Source organism: Paramisgurnus dabryanus, chromosome 4 (genome assembly GCF_030506205.2).
Source record: "Paramisgurnus dabryanus chromosome 4, PD_genome_1.1, whole genome shotgun sequence".
NCBI classification, from domain to species: domain Eukaryota; kingdom Metazoa; phylum Chordata; class Actinopteri; order Cypriniformes; family Cobitidae; genus Paramisgurnus; species Paramisgurnus dabryanus.
The window spans coordinates 43,324,767-43,341,473 of record NC_133340.1 but is presented as its reverse complement, the minus strand read 5'-3'; the positions used below and the strand labels follow the sequence as shown (position 1 = coordinate 43,341,473).

Genomic DNA, 16,707 nt, shown 5'->3' with positions numbered 1-16,707 from the left:
GATTTCGACCTGGATTTAATCCTCAGGTAAACCAAAAATCCCCAATGCCAAGATGCATTTGGTCCACCAGTAGCGAGCACATCTGACAACACAGTCATAATAATGGTTTCTGCCTGTGGGTTATGAGATATAGAGACGCACGGAGGTGCGCTGTCCTATTTCTCTGACATGTTGATTGCAGGCTCTGATCAATGGCACTGCTTCTGTTCCCTAGTGTCGAGACACAGTCTAATGCATCAAACCCTTCTGCTTTTCCGCTAACATCTCTCTCATCTACCAGAGACTGAAGGGACTTTAAAAGACTGATTGGTCCATTCCCTTGAAATTTTGCAAATTAAAATGTATCACTCTTCTACAATAACAAAATATTACATACCTTTTTTCACATTAACTGAGAAGCATAAATAAATTACTACAAGCAATGCGCCTGTGAACATTTTATAACAGATACATGTGTGCTCATAAGTTTACATATTCTGGCAGAATTTATGATTTCTTGGCCATTTTTCAGAGAATATGAATGATAACCTTTCTTTCAGTTATGGTTAATGTTTGGCTGAAACCAGTTATTATCAACTATGTTTACCCTTTTTTAAAACATTAATGACAACAGAAACTACCTAAATGACCCTGATCAAAAGTTTACATACCCTGGTGATTTTGGCCTGATAAAGTGTTCACAAGTTGAAACAAACAGGTTTGAATGGCTATTAAAGGTAACCATGCTCACCTGTGATCTGTTTGCTTGTAATTAGTGTGTGTTTGTGTGTGTGTGTGTGTGTGTGTGTGTGTGTGCGTGCGTGCGTGCGTGCGTACCTGGTAATTATCACGTTGTGGGGACCAATTGTCCCCACAAAGATAGGAATACCAGTGTTTTTGTGACCTTGTGGGGACATTTTGATGTCCCCATGAGGAAACAAGCTTATAAATCTAACAAGATGATGTTTATTGAAAATCTAAGGTACAAAAAAAGGTTTTTGTGATGGTTGGGGTTAGGGAATGGGGAAGGTAAGGGAAATAGAATATACAGTTTGTATGGTATAAAATGCATTACGTCTATGGAATGTCCCCACAAAACATGGAAACCAGAATGTGTGTGTGTGTGTGTGTGTGTGTGTGTGTGTGTGTGTGTGTGTGTGTGTGTGTGTGCGTGTGTGTGTGCGTGTGTGTGTGCGTGTTTGTGTGTATATAAAAGGCCAATGAGTTTTTAGACTCCTGACAGACCCTTGCATCTTTCATCCATTGCTGCACTGACGTTTCTGGATTCTGAGTCATGGGGAAAGCAAAATAATTGTCAAAGTATCTGCGGGAAAAAGTAGTTGAACTGTATAAAACAGGAAAGGGTTATAAGACTGAGAATGCCAATCAGCAGTGTTCAATCTGTAATTAAGAAGTGAAAAATTAGGGGTTTTCAGCCACAACTGCCAGGAAAGTTGTTCGGGATGCAAACCCCCCCCCCCCCCCCACAAATAACTTCAGGTGAAATACACCTGAATACAGATTCTATGTAAACATGTGGTGTGGCTGTTTCAAGATGAACAATAAGGAGGCACTTGAAAAAAGATGGGCTGCATGGTCGAGTCGCCTGGAGAAAGCTATTACTACAAAAATGTCACAAAGTATCCTTCTTAAAATACACCAAACAGCACAGAAACAAGCCTTAAACCTTCTGGCACAAAGTCATTTGGGATGATGAGACCAAAATGTAACTTTTTGGCCACAACTATAAACGCTACATTTGGAGATAAGTCAATAAGGCTGATGATGTAAGGTACACTATTGGGGATGTGTGAGCTACAAAGGCATAGGAAATTTGGTCCAAATTGATGGCAAGATATGTATCAGTATGTTATCAAAAAATACTGGAGGAAAATTTGAACTCATTAGCCACGAAGCTGTACATGGGACGTACTTGGACATTCCAACACACAATGCCAAGTCGACCTGTCATTGGCTACAACAGAATAAAGTGAAAGTCCTGACCTCGATATCATTGAGCCACTCTGGGGAGATCTCAAATGTGCAGTTCATGCAAGAGAGACCAAGAATTTACAGGAACTGGAGGTTTTTGGCCAAGAAGAATTGGCAGCTTTAACATCTGAGAAGATAAAGCGCTTCATCCACAACTACCACAAAAGACTTCAAGCTGTCATTGATTTTAAAGGGGGCAATACACAGTATTAAGAACTGGGGTATGTAAACTTTTGATCAGGGTCATTTGAGTAGTTTCTGTTGTTATTATATTTAAAAAAAAAGTAAATAAAGTTGAACGATAAAAATTGCTTCAGCCAAACACTAACCATGAATGAAAGAAAAGTTTCATATTCTCTGAAAAATGGCCAAGATATCATAAATTCTGCAAGGGTATGTAAACTTATGAGCACAACTGTATGTTAAACATATTCATGCTTACAGTCAGTTGTGCTAATTCCAATTTTATCAGGATCATGGATTCATTGAATTTTATTCGATAGACAGCACTAATACTACTTTTAAAAAAATGTAACGTCTACATCTAGAATAGTATTTTGTTTTCAGACATTGTTGTGTAATGAGACACACTCTCAAATAGCAGACATGGAGAAGATCATTACCCATTGGCCTTGTTCTCCTTTCAGTTGACTGAAAAACAGCTTCAGCTCCTTCACTGTGATACTGTAGCTGGCCAGCACCCCAAGCATGTCCACCAACAGATCTGAAAAGTACCACACATACACCCATATAAACAAATAGAAGAATGCTGCATTACAACTAATAAGATATTTACAGCACGCTTTGGATTGTGACACAGTTATTGGCTTGGTTTGTACTGACTAGTTAAGCTGTATTTCTACAAACCCTGCTTTACATTCATCTACTTTCTCTAACCTTTCCAGTATGTGATATGTGGACAAGGGTGTAGAATTGTTTCTCACCATTTTGAGTTTTATTTTGCATTATACCACCATGGGGCTGTTGAATGCTTTATTCTGATTGGTTGAGAAATGTTCAACGGGTATGCATTGTTTTTCGATAAACGCACACTTAACCTGTCAAATGTCTTAAAATAACCACCAGAGCAATGTTTATGGTAACCATGGTATAAACGAAATAATTGACTCCGGTCCTTTGAATTATTTAAAATTATGCACCACCTTGGGTGTGCGTTATTTTCAAATAATTCAACGGGCCTTCGTCAATTATTCCTTACTTTTGACTGCCTGTACTTGTTGTAGGTGAAACTTCTTGTACCTGTTGGTTGTTCAGGTTTATCTTCAAACGGCAGCATGGCAGATTTGCATGTGATACTGCATTCAACACATGCAAAACTGTTCTTCTGTAGAAAGGCCAAGAGGACCTTTGAATAATCCCTTTTTATCACTATCACTTGCGTGAGATCGCTAATACTAAAACTGCATATGCACAATGCTAAGGGTTAAATGGAAAAAACTGTTCATTTTAAGATTTCTCTATAATCAAATCTTTATTTGCCCTGAAACAGCAAACTGAGCTTTGTGGTTTATTAGCTCTATCTGTGCTCTGCTGTGTGTCAGTGCTGCCAGGCTAAACTGCACACTGACTGAAAAAAGATAGAAACTCATCAGCTGAGTGCTTCTGATTGTGTAATGACAAACACAATCAAAAGCAATTTTTTTCATAAATGCTGCCAGGATAGTTTTTAAGTAAGGGGGTGTATTTTAAATTCCCAATTGTAATAAGAAAACAATTAAAGTCCAGGCAAATCTATATGTATCCATTGCTTTTCAGCTCAGTATTTACACAGAATACCATCTTACCAAAAAGTAAGATATGTCAAGATTTGTCCTGAATCATAATCTCAACACAGAATCTCATCATCCACGTCACTCACCTGCAATCATATTGTCGGCCTTGTCTATGCGCTGGAGCACCAGCTGGATGAGGCCGACATCAGTGCAGGCCTGTAGGTTACGCAAGCTCTTCTTCAGTACTGCGGTGAACATGCTCCAAACCTCCGCCTGGCAGGTGGAGTCACACTTATCCAGCAGCTCTACCATGCAGATAATGCTCTCAGTCTCTTGGATGATGAAGTTCATCTCCAGATCAAACTGTCCTCCAACCAGCTGCACAGAGACAAGTCACAAATTAAATCAATTAAGGACAGTAACATTTTGAAAATCAATGAAAATATTAGCAATATCAGTCTAATAGGTGCAAATAAAAGCATATTCACAAAACAGGAAACTTTAGTGCATGATTGAAACAATTTATGAACTAAACTGTTTGGTGTTGCACTCTAAGTTGGCTTTGACATTAAATTCGGATAACCAAATCTCTTGTCCTGATTTATGCCAATCATACCATTCTCAAACATCTGTGTATAAATGAAAAAAGGCTGGATTACTGGGACAGGATTTCCACTTTGCCCCAACACTGGCTCACTTTTGACCTTCAACCTTTTGACCTACGGTGGCCTGGGCTAAAACAGGCCACCGTAATCCACACATTGTCAGGGGCCATGGCAGATTTTCTCTGGGCATGAACCTTAAAACCTAGATTACCTTGAAATGATGATCTGTATGTTGAGTGAGTACTGTGCCACGCATTGCACACAGACAACAGCAACAACCCATTAAAACTTTATAATTTTAAGAAAACATATTTGGGACAAGAAACAACTTTCCAATTGATATACATTTCTATTACATCTGGAAATTAAAAATATGCTTAAGATTTAGGTTAAAGGGGACATATCATTAAAAATCTGATTTTTTTTCATGTTTAAGTGCTATAATTGGGTCCCCAGTGCTTTCTAGAAAATGTAAAATAGAACAACTCAGTAACTTAGTTTTGGTTAACCATTCTCTGAAAGCATGTGAAAAATAGCTAATTGAAATTTGGCTCCCCTTGTGATGTCACAAGGAGACAATACCGCCCCTTAAGTTGTACCATCCAACCACGGCACCGTCATTTAGTGCAGAGATCAGCTCATTTGCATTTAAATGGACACACCCAAAACGGCACATTTTTGCTCACACTACAAAATGGCAATTTTAACATGCTATAATAAATTATATGTGACCCGTCACGGAAACCAGGGACACAAGTCGGCAGCACAAGTTTCGAGAAAATGAGAAACAAAGTTTTTTTTTTTCAAAATTTGTGATTTTCGTTTTATTGCAGAATCTGTTAGTTGAGATCACGAAGAACCCTTACAGAAAAAGCACATGCATTTCACATGTTTTTCACATGTTGTTCACATGTGGTCACATGTGACCACATGTTATCACATGTTATCACATGTGGACAACATGTGCTCACATGTGGACAATTTATGGTCACATGTGGAAAATATGTGCTCACATGTGGACAACATGTGCTCACATGTGGACAATTTATGCTCACATGTGGAAAATATGTGCTCACATGTGGACAATATGTGCTCACATGTGGACAATTTATGCTCACATGTGGAAAATATGTGCTCACATATGGACAATATTACCACGTGTGAACAACATCTCACCACATGTTGCAACATAATAGTGCACATGTGGAACATGTTATAACAAAGCACATGTGAGAAATGTCTTATATAATGCAATACTTTCAACATGTGGATCACATGTTACCAAACCACAAGTAGGCTAATGTTTGCGTAAACATCAACTTTCGGCTTTACTGTGCATCAACAAGTGTGATAATGTGTACTTTGGTTCCAATGATAAATTGTATAAATACATTTGAAATCTGCATAAAGGCAATATACACACAAATGTGGTAGCAGATTTTTTTTAATCTTTATTTTGACAAAATTATCTATTTACAAAAATTGACAATATATTTTTAAAAAGATATTTGGTTGCTGGCAGGTGGCATGTTGTAATAGAATAAGACTTAATATTTGGAGAAGGGTTTGCAGACAATATTGTCAGTCCTACAATTGCAATAAAGGCAATGGAAGCTTAGTTACAGGGCATTATCATGGAAAAAATATGCATTAATTGCAATCTTGCATATCCAAGGAACACAGAATTATTTGATGGCTCTGCTGTGCCTGTGCAAATAAGGGGTATATTGATCCGCATTTAACCAATCCCAGTGAGCATGCGCAAGCACACACGCACGCAGGCACACACGCGCGCACACACTCCTCTTTTTTTCTAGGCGGTTCCAATCTGTTCTGTGTATTCATCTTTATTTACAGTCTATCGTATTCATTCATCCAGATCATCCAGTCAAAAGGCTTTTTCGACTTCATACGGCGCCAAAAGAACTGACAGGCCGATGACGTCAAAGTATCGCGAAAGCGATTCGAGGAGTCTGCTTTCAAATCGCTCTCGCGGAACTTTGACGTTGTACGTCTGTCAGTTGATCTGGTTAATGTGATTCGCGCTCTTTATCCGTTGCAACTTGCTGAGGTAAATCTAAGTAAGACGAGAAAGTTGAACCTTGCTCATTAAATGGATAAAAGAAAACCATGTAAGAGTTGGTTTGGATAAATATGCGAAGGACAATACATGTTAAGTGACCCAAAGACGGTTGGTCTTGTGGACAACGAGGAACAAAACGCCTAAAGGCGGTTGGAAAGCGTTTCCAGCACAAATACTCAACGTGAACGGTAAGTGAATTTCATTTAATTCGTTTATTTAACTTTTATAGGTTTTAAGTCGCCTCATGGTAAACATGTTTATTTGATAAGTCATGTTAAACATGCTACGCAGGCTGCTATTTTTAAATGTTGAGCTAACATAAATGGGAAATATAACAACACGCGCCTCCCACCTTAAACTGAACTCAGACCAGCGCTTGCACAGCAGTCTGACAGGACCGATCTCCGAATTGATACACGTTATAAAACCACAACTTGTGAGTAAAGTTGTAAAAAAAAACAATGTCGTTTGATAGCAACAATATCTAAAACAATGTATTTTTGAGGTGATTCCATTTCTGACAGAAATAGGTTTAAGTTAATCAGGTAACTTGTTTTTAACAAATAAATTTCATTTATTAAAATGGAAAGTCTATAAAATATTTTTATGCTTTCATTTATGTTATTTTATACTCTGCAAGATACTGTTGTATAATCACTTTTGCTTTACTTCAATACAGAGAGCCTTGGGTAAAAAAAGGCAGAGTACCAGTGGTTAAAGACACACAAAATGTGGACGTCAAAACAAATGGTATGTTATGCTATAATTGAGAGATATTGTCCTTCAAATTAAATATTTAATACATTTCCGTTGTCATGCTCTCATTTTGTCTCTTTTCTTATATCTTTTCATATATTACTCTCATGTGTCCTCTGTCCTTTTAAATGTGCTTTGGTGTTTTGTAAGGCTACATTTGCTCATGAGGAAGATGATAACGAAGAGGATGAGACTCCTTCAAACCATAAGGTGAATATGCAACCCGGTATCACCCCAAATTAGGTACGTTTACATGCAACCAAATAATCCGTTTGTAATCATATTGATGTCTCAATCGTATTGAAAAGTCGTCATGTAAACACCTTAATCAATATGATTGAGGACGATCGGATGCAAATTTCGATAGTATTGAAGTGGTGTACTCCGATCTGTGATCCGATCAACAGGAGAAAAGTATGCATGTAAACGGGTGAATCATAGTATTTTCTAAATCGGATGCAAAAATACATTGTGCACATGCGCTGAACATTTGTGCTCCAAGTTCACGTATTATATTTACCTCTTATATCACATGATTCTCGTCACAGAAACACGCAACAACAAGGTAATGCATCACATAACGTTAATGGGGTCACGCGCTGTGCACGCAATGTACTAAATTCTGCAGCGTTTATGTGTACTTTTAAAACATTAGGCTACTTAAAGTAATTAATATAGCGTTGTGCCTTTTAAAAAGTGTGTTTTCATTACCTATATCTGAAAACTTCTTAAGAACAACTTTCTAACTCAGTTTTAATTATCCAGAGATAAAGCGTGAACTCGACGAGAGATGCTGTCCGCAGCGTAGGATTGCCAAGTCCTCTGCTTTTTTTTCGAGTTTAGATTTGGGCTACTGTTTAAACTGTCTCCAGCAGTTGTTTTTTCTGCGGTTTAAAGATTAAATTATTTCGTTTTGGGCTGTGAATAGTCATTGGGATGCTTTTGGGCTAGTTTTGAACATCCATTCGGATGGTTTTGATATGCGAGTCTGGCAATCCTTGCGGTGTGCTTGTGCAGACTTTCGGTTCGGATTCTATATAATGTACATGTAAACGAACATTTAAATCAGATTGCAATGTTTAGGGTGCATGTAAACTGTATCGTCGTAACTTTCAATCGTATTAAATTCAGTCAGATTGACAAAATTTTGTGCATGTAAACAGAGCCATTGTGTAATAGACAGTTTGGTCCACTAGAGCAGGGTTTTTTCAAACTGGGGTCCCTCAGGTTGTGGTCTAACTGTACGTTAACACTGCTGCCGACTTGAGCTTCCAAAAAAGCTCAGGCCGCCTGGTCAAGGACATTTGTCAATAAGTATGCGGAAGCTTGTTGACGCTTTGGCCGCTCTGAAGTCTTTGTCACCATGAAATGTTTCTTCGGAATCAGCTAGCGAAGAATGTCTAGGCTATATTCCGATTGGTTGCTGGCGTTTTGCTGCTGCTTGCCGCTGAACCGCGTCATACCTCATTACCATAAAGTTGAGCTTCTTTCAACTTTTTGATTGATGCTCTGGTCGCTCAAAACGCGACGCCGATGGATTTGACGCTCCTTGCAGCTGATAGAAGTCAGCTTTCATTGTAAATGAATGACTTCCGGTAACTTTGGAAGCTCAAGTCGGCGGCTGTGTCAATGTACAGTAAGAGATTCCCCAGCAAATTTCAAGGGAAAAAGACAAATCAAAAATGGTAAACGTATACACAGTAGTAGCAAATTATTTCAGTTTGTAAAAAAATTGCTGAAAACATAATTACAATGTTTCTTTACAAAATATGGATAAACACTTTAGAAAAGCGGTCCCTCGCTAAAACTTTATCATATGGGGTACTAGCTATCATACCGTTTAAAAACTCCTGCACTAGCAATACCTGGGTTTGTAAACAGCTGATAGATGTGCAATTTTTCATAATCATTATTTAAAATACTGCTGACCTCAATACTCCATACACTTCTTTTTCAGATAGTGGATGATTCACACTCAACTGCAAAGCAATGAAAGGTAAGCCAAATAAAACAGAACCTGTTTTGTTTACATTCACTTGCTTAAAGGGATAGTTCACCCAAAAATAAAATTCGGGAAATTGACCCACTCTCCTGTTGTTACAAACTTGCATCATTTATTTGTGCTGATGAACACAAAGGAAGATATTTTGAGCAATGTTTGTAACCAAACTGATCAGAGTAACCAAACTGATCAGAGGCCCCATTGACTTCCATAATAGGAAAAAGAATACTAGAAGTCAATGGGGCCTCTAATTGATTTGGTTACACACATAGACTGTAAAAAAAGATGGACGACGCCTGTTAGCTCTCTTCCATTGGTGAAAAGTGAAGCCGCCAGTGTCTCGATATGGCGCTGACATCTTGGGTCTTGAGTCTGCGCAATAGCGATTTCGGGACCAGTCATGCGCAGTAGTGAGCAGGAAGGGGAGCCGCGAAGTCAAAACCCCGCCCTCGCTCTCGTAGAATGCGCATATCACACGATATCACAGCTGTCAATCATGACGTGACACCACCGTTTTTATATCATTAAATAACTAACTAAACACAAACCTATTTTAAAAACAAACATTTGAATTTACATCAGTGTGATAAAAACTACAGTAAATGACAGAAACCAGCTTCGGAAAAAAGATAATTGAAGTGTAATTAATTTTTTTAGTTGGTCTCAAGTCCCATTGAATAACATGGGGAGGCGGGGTTTATGACCTATACTGGGACCAGTCACTGGGGGGCGATCGAGACGTTGTGGCTTCACTTTTCAGGGCTTGTGCGGCACGCTTGGTTACAAACATTACTCAAAATATCTTCCTTTGTGTTCATCAGAACAAAGAAATGTATCCAGGTTTGTAACAACATTAAAGTGAGTAGATTATGACCATTTTGGGGGGAACTATCCCTTTAATTTAGAGGTGCCCAAACTAGGGCCAATGACCTTTAATTTGGCCAGTCATGACACGTGAGATAAGGAAACATCATTGACGCAGATGTTCATATTTCTAATTAAACAGTTTTTAAAATGTAATTTTTTTATTTATTTGTGCATTACAAAAATGTAAATTGAAATTAAATGCAAGGAATTAAAATGAAATAAAATACATTTATTTTTTATGTACATAGATACTTGAAGGTGTGCATCACGAAACTCAACGAACTCAGGTACCCTGCACTATAGGCTAATAATGGGGAGGTCGAGGCAGTGGCACACAGACAAAGGAAAATGTAAATGTAAAAATGATTGGCAAAATTATTTTCTCAGTTACCTTTGAAAATAAAACTGTATCAGTTATGCATAAACAGTAGTGCTGTGTTCAAAATATCGATACGAAGATACATCGTCATGAACGCCTGACGATGCGCGCATATATACAGCACCTTCCGTATCGATTCAGATGCACTTTTGAAAGTAGCATGACGAATCGCTGTTGATCGAAAATACGCATATGACTCGCGGAATATGTAGAGTTAAAGTTAAAGGGCGCACGCGTCTGCACAACTTGCAAACTTCTATTAAATACAGTAGTATTAGGTTTGAATGTTGCATGTGTATACATATATTCATAGATATAGAATAATTAAATGAGAGACAAATATAATGCTTAGAGTAAGGCACTATATTTGTAAATCTGCTTTAAAAAAACATTATTTAAGTATTACTTAAAGTATTTCTACGAATTACCCCAAAAGGTAATAAATGAATGTCAAAAACACAACAGTTACAACACTGCTTATTCAATGTATAATAAACAGATAATAATAATAATAATAATGTCACTAAATTCTGAACAAAATGTAATTCAAAATATTATTGTATCGTGATGTGCATCGTATCGTGGCCTTGTATTGGGATATGTATCGTATCGGGAAATTGTTGGCATCAAAGTAATGTTTGCTTATTTATTTTTTAAATATTAGAAATTTATAAATTAGGAGAATCATGGCAACTTCAATTTTAATATATAACACAGCAATATTTACTTTAAATTCTCGCTCTTAGTCAGGTTGGATTTTTGGCCCTTGGTAGAAAAAAGTTTGGGCACCCCTGCTTTAATGTGCAAAAAAGTATATTTTAGACAGGCAGTAAAAGTTAAGAGAAAACAAAACACAATTCTTTGTTTGTCTCTTAGTTGTCCTGAGCAAAATTAAAGAAGCATAGGTTTTGGCCTTATTACTTTCAGGGCAACAAAAGATTCTACAAAGTTCTCCAGGCCTTTAAGGGCAAAGTGCACCCTTACAAGAAAATTCTGTTGTCATTTACTCACCCTTGTGTCGTTTCAATTCTATACACTTATGTTACTCTGTGGAACACAAAGAAAGGTATTTCTATAATACCTAGTAATATAAACAGATTGAAAGATGAACAGAATGTAAGGTTTTACTCACAATATTGAAGATTAACATAATGGTAAATTGGTAAATAATGTTTATTTTGGGGTCATCTGTCCCTTTAGTTGTTACACTATTGTATTTAAAATATTTTTCCAAGGTGGGCTGGCCTGTTAATATAGGATTATGTTTTTTTTATCTTTACAGAACACATCTGTCATTAAATTGAACCCAGTCACCTTGGATTATGCCCAAAAGTGTGAGAATTACAAGAAACGCACCAGAACTGTGATGGACTCCATTTCCACCTTAGAAAAAATGACAACATGCTCCGTCACAGGGAAAAAGGGACCACTGGTGAACAAAGACAGAGTCCTGACAGAGAAAGTGAAGCTAGTAATAGGTAAGCATGTTACAATATTGTGAGTTTTGGGCAAATTATAGTTTACCAACTTGTTTACACAAATATTATTCTTTTTAACTATTACATTCCTATTCTAATGTTGCTTTTCCATTGCATAGTACCCCACGGTTTGGTTTGGTTTAGTTTGGGTCGGGTCAGCTTACTTTTGGGAGCTTTTCCATTGGGTGCAGTACATAGTACCCAATACTTTTTTTCGTACTACCTCAGTTGGGGTTCAAAGCGACCCGAGCTGATACCAAACGTGACGCGAAAACACTGTAGATCACTGATTGGTCTGAGAAAATCGCATCATCCTATAATGTAGATTAGCTTTACCTGTGCTAGCTTGCGCTGTCTCGAGCAAACATGTTGTCATCTGTGCTCTGCTATAAGTTCCCAAACTCCCTTTTAGCTATGAAAAACATCCACAAGTTGAGAATCAGGAACACCATAACAGTTTTTTCCAAACTTGCAGTTTTTGGCAGAACATTCACATCGAGCACTTCATCATTATATGCTTAAATGCAACTTCATTGAAGCTCAGCGGAGCGCCGTCGACTGACGCCGCGGTGTTTGAACAGAAACTGTCATGTGAGACAGATGTAACGTTAGTGATAAACGCGATGTGCAAACATCTATTTGTGGTGGCCAATTTTAATTTTGTGGCGGACTGAGAAAATAATAAATGTATGAAAATGTACAATGACACTCTCACTTGTATGATGTCACAGCAGTATGCAGCGCAAATATAATGACACCCCTATAATCCCTCCCACTAGGAAGTGATACTAAACTCAATGGAAAAGCTAACCACACCAAAGGTGAGCTGACCCGACCCAAACTAAACTAAACCGTGGGGTAATATGCAATGGAAAAGCGTCATAAGTGCAGAGTAAGATCATACACCAATACAAATAACAATACTTACTAGGGTTGAGTATCAAGAATCAGTTTCATTTTAGAACCGATTGAAACTTTAAAGAACCGGGGATTCGTTACGATGCACGCATTTTGATTCTTTTGATCGATTCCTGACTTTTCTCATGCATTCTCGCATGGTGAAACAGTAGTGAGCATTTTATTGTTGTATCTACCTGTATATGCCAGGACCTGCGACAAGAACAGGTGTTTCATTATGCACATGCATAGTTCATCATAATCAATATTTAAAAGTTGTAATGCTAACCAAATGCTGCCATAACCACAAAAAATAAATAAACCCACACGATCATGGTTTCATAATCGATCGTCGATGCCACATTCGAGTGGCCATTCCTACAAAGACCATACAACTAAAAACAGCTAATCCTGAAATTCAAAAAGAAAAAGTAAATGCTATCAAGAGAGACTGATGCTTGTACTGCTCTAATCTTCTTTTTTTTATTATCCTAAAACAGGGAGCCTGCTGGAAGAGAATCTGAGGACTGATGCACATATAACAATGGACATGCATAAAGACACATCTCTCTCTCTCTCTCTCTCTCTCTCTCTCTCTCTCTCTCTCTCTCTCTCTCTCTCTCTCTCTCTCACACACACACACACACACACACACACACACACACACACTCAGATATACAGTTGTTGTTGTATGGACAGCATTTTATTGATACTTGTTTTTTTATGAATATGTTTGGATACTTGTTAAAATTTGCTGTATGTTTGCAAATAAATTCTCCATTTGAATCAGTTTTTCCTTACAGTAAAATGTGTCTTATGTCAAAGTCACATCATGGTGCCTTTATTTTATATCACCGACATCTTAGCAAGATTATAGCTTACCCTTGGGGTCAAATGGTGAGTTTGAGTCCTGGGTTATGATAAGAAAATGTATGGCCTACTTTATATACTTTAACTCTCAAGTTCACATGTGAAAAAATACGTGATCACATGAGACCCATGTGATCACATGTGCATAATGTGATGACAATTTTTTGTTTCACATGGGAATTTGCATGTGTTTAACATGTGATCCCATGTGCTTCACATGGAAATTCACATGTGCATAATGTGATGACAATTTTTTGTTTCACATGGGAATTTGCATGTGTTTAACATGTGATCCCATGTGCTTCACATGGAAATTCACATGTGATTCACACAAAAGTGTTCCAAAAGCACACATTTCCCATGTGCAAAACACATGTTCTGCATGTGATTCTAACATGTTTTCATGTGTCACATGTGATTTTAACATGTTTTCACACAATAAATTTCACATGTGAAATATGTGCTTTTGGAACATTTTTGTGTGAATCCCATGTGAAACACATGTGATCACATGTGCATAATGTGGTGACCATTTTTTTTACATGTGCCACATGTGATCCACTAATTTCACATGTGTTTCACATGGGATTCACACAAAAATGTTCCAAAAGCACACATTTCACATGTGAAATTGAAAGGGAATTTGCATGTGTTTCACATGTGAATTTGCATGTGCTTCACATGTGAGCCCATGTGTTTCACATGTGAATTTGCATGTGTTTCACATGTGATTTGCATGTGTTTCACATGTGAAATTGAAAGGGAATTTGCATGTGTTTCACATGTGAATTTGCATGTGCTTCACATGTGAGCCCATGTGTTTCACATGTGAATTTGCATGTGTTTCACATGTGATTTGCATGTGTTTCACATGTGAATTTGCATGTGTTTCACATGTGAATTTGCATGTGTTTCACATGGGAATTTGCATGTGTTTCACATGGGAATTTGCATGTGTTTCACATGGGAATTTGCATGTGTTTCACATGGGAATTTGCATGTGTTTCACATGGGATTTTGCATGTGTTTCACATGGGATTTTGCATGTGTTTCACATGTGATCTCATGTGTTTCACATGGGAATTCACATGTGATTCACACAAAAGTGTTCCAAAAGCACACATTTCACATGTGCAAAACAGATGTTCTACATGTGATTTTAACATGTTTTCATGTGTCACATGTGATTTTAACATGTGTTCACACATTAAATTTCACATGTGCAAAATCACACACATGTGATCACATGTGGCCACATGTGTATTGCACATGTGAGCATGTGTATTGCACATGTGAGCATGTGTATTGCACATGTGGCCACATGTGTATTGCACATGTGAGCATGTGTATTGCACATGTGAGCAGATGTGTTTTGCACATGTGAGCAGATGTGTTTTGCACATGTGAGCACATGTGTTTTGCACATGTGAAATACATGTGCTTTTTCTGTAAGGGAAGCCTCTCCATGTTTGAGATAGCAGTTTTTGTATATTTAAAAGCGTACATTTTGCGGTTAAAATAGGCTTGTTTTTCCGGAGATTCTAGCGTGCAGCGGGGGGCGTCATTGTCTGTGTGTATATTTACATACTGTATAAGCTTTTGTTTTCGCCTCCGCCCCCAAAGGGAACAGCGTGACTACTAAATAAGGATAGTTCGCCCAAAAATGAAAATAATGTAATTAATGACTCACCCTTATGTCATTCTAAACTCGGAAGACCTCCGTTCATCTTCGGAACACAGTTTAAGATGTTTTATCGTTAGATTTAGTCCAAGAGCTTTCTATCCCCTTCATTGAAAATCTATGTATGGTTTCCATGTCCAGAAATGTAATAAAACATCATCAAAGTAGTCCATGTGACATCAGTGGGTCAGTAAGATTGTGTTGATGCATCGAAAATATAGTTTGATCCAAAAATAGCAGAATTACGACTTTATTCAGCATTGTCTTCTCTTCCGGCTCGAGCGTGAAGTCACGTGACTGTAGTAACGCGACTGCCCTGTTCCTCAGACATGTTTGCTAAGTTGTTTTTTTTTCAAACTTATAGCGTGCGTCTCCCCAGACTGTAAAGCTCGGGCGCACAAAACAAAAGAAAAATAAAAGAAGCTGGGGCGGAACAAATAACAGTCAGCCGCATCGTACGTCAGCCGCGTCACTGACTTTATGCGGCGCCGCAGTAGGATGACGTCAAAGTACCGCGAGAGCTCTTCAAGAAATCTTACGGAGTAGTTTAATTTCGACTCGCTCTCGCGCTACTTTGACGTCATCTGTATGTCAGTTCTTGCAGCGCAGCATGAGTCCAAACACACAGAAGTTACACAGATATCGTTGTATTCTTTATATAATTGGCTACATGTTTTGTCTATCAATATTTTCCATGAAGTCATTGGCTGATGGAGGAACGAGCGAGCGATTGGTAACATCTCTAAAGGATGTCACGTTTTCGACGGCGCTGTTTGGATGATCTATTATACTACTTCCCTATTTTAAATACAAACTTTGAAGGCGGGTTCATGTGTTTAACGGAGTGTAAGCTCATATACCCTTACATGTTACGATTTAAATAGTCTTCAGATTGTTAATTATATTGTATTACCAGACATTCATGCGAAATCTCATGTAAACAATCTATATTTCACGGATTATACGCATTTGTGGACAAAAATGGTCATTGGATAATCTGAAACAGACTGGATTCGACTTGTGATCCCCACAAAGGTAAAAAGAGTCATGTTTATTTTTGCGTGTTGTCATTTGGTCATAAAATACTACATATGATGCTAGAACATCTCAAAAAGGGTTTTACGGGGGGCATGGCTTAGCTAAATGAGATGTAAATGAGCCCTATTGTCTCCCCCAGCTGAAAAGAAGAGTCCCTTTCATCTCGATTTTCTCGGTTTGAGTATTTCTGAGTTCCTATATTCAAATGGCCACAACTTCTCCAAATCTTATCAGATTTCCATGTGTTACACATCGTTGGAAAGCTTTCAGAATATGTGAATAACTCAAAATGCCCAGATCCGACTTGTTTCCCTACTTTCCGTGACTGGTCACATATGTGGGGTATT

General features: G+C 37.9%; 1 protein-coding gene and 1 long non-coding RNA gene across 3 annotated transcripts in view; one reads left to right on the top strand and one right to left on the bottom strand.

Annotated features, from left to right (window-relative positions):
- lrba (LPS-responsive vesicle trafficking, beach and anchor containing) overlaps positions 1-16,707 on the bottom strand; it is a 336,519-nt gene that overhangs the window by 285,047 nt on the left and 34,765 nt on the right. The window contains exons 2-3 of the mRNA XM_065254703.2: positions 3,851-4,082; positions 2,595-2,695 (exon numbers count right to left, since the gene is read on the bottom strand). Coding sequence (XP_065110775.1) covers positions 2,595-2,695; positions 3,851-4,082 — 333 coding nt within the window. The remainder of the gene's footprint in view (positions 1-2,594; positions 2,696-3,850; positions 4,083-16,707) is intronic.
- Positions 5,175-15,079, top strand: LOC135735985 (uncharacterized). Of its 2 annotated transcripts, XR_012336583.1 has the most exons (7): positions 5,175-6,937; positions 7,072-7,142; positions 7,299-7,358; positions 9,106-9,144; positions 10,266-10,304; positions 11,679-11,874; positions 13,272-15,079. It is a non-coding gene; the product is annotated as an uncharacterized lncRNA (long non-coding RNA). The 2 variants fall into 2 exon arrangements; XR_010527735.2 differs by having other exon boundaries at positions 5,175-7,142.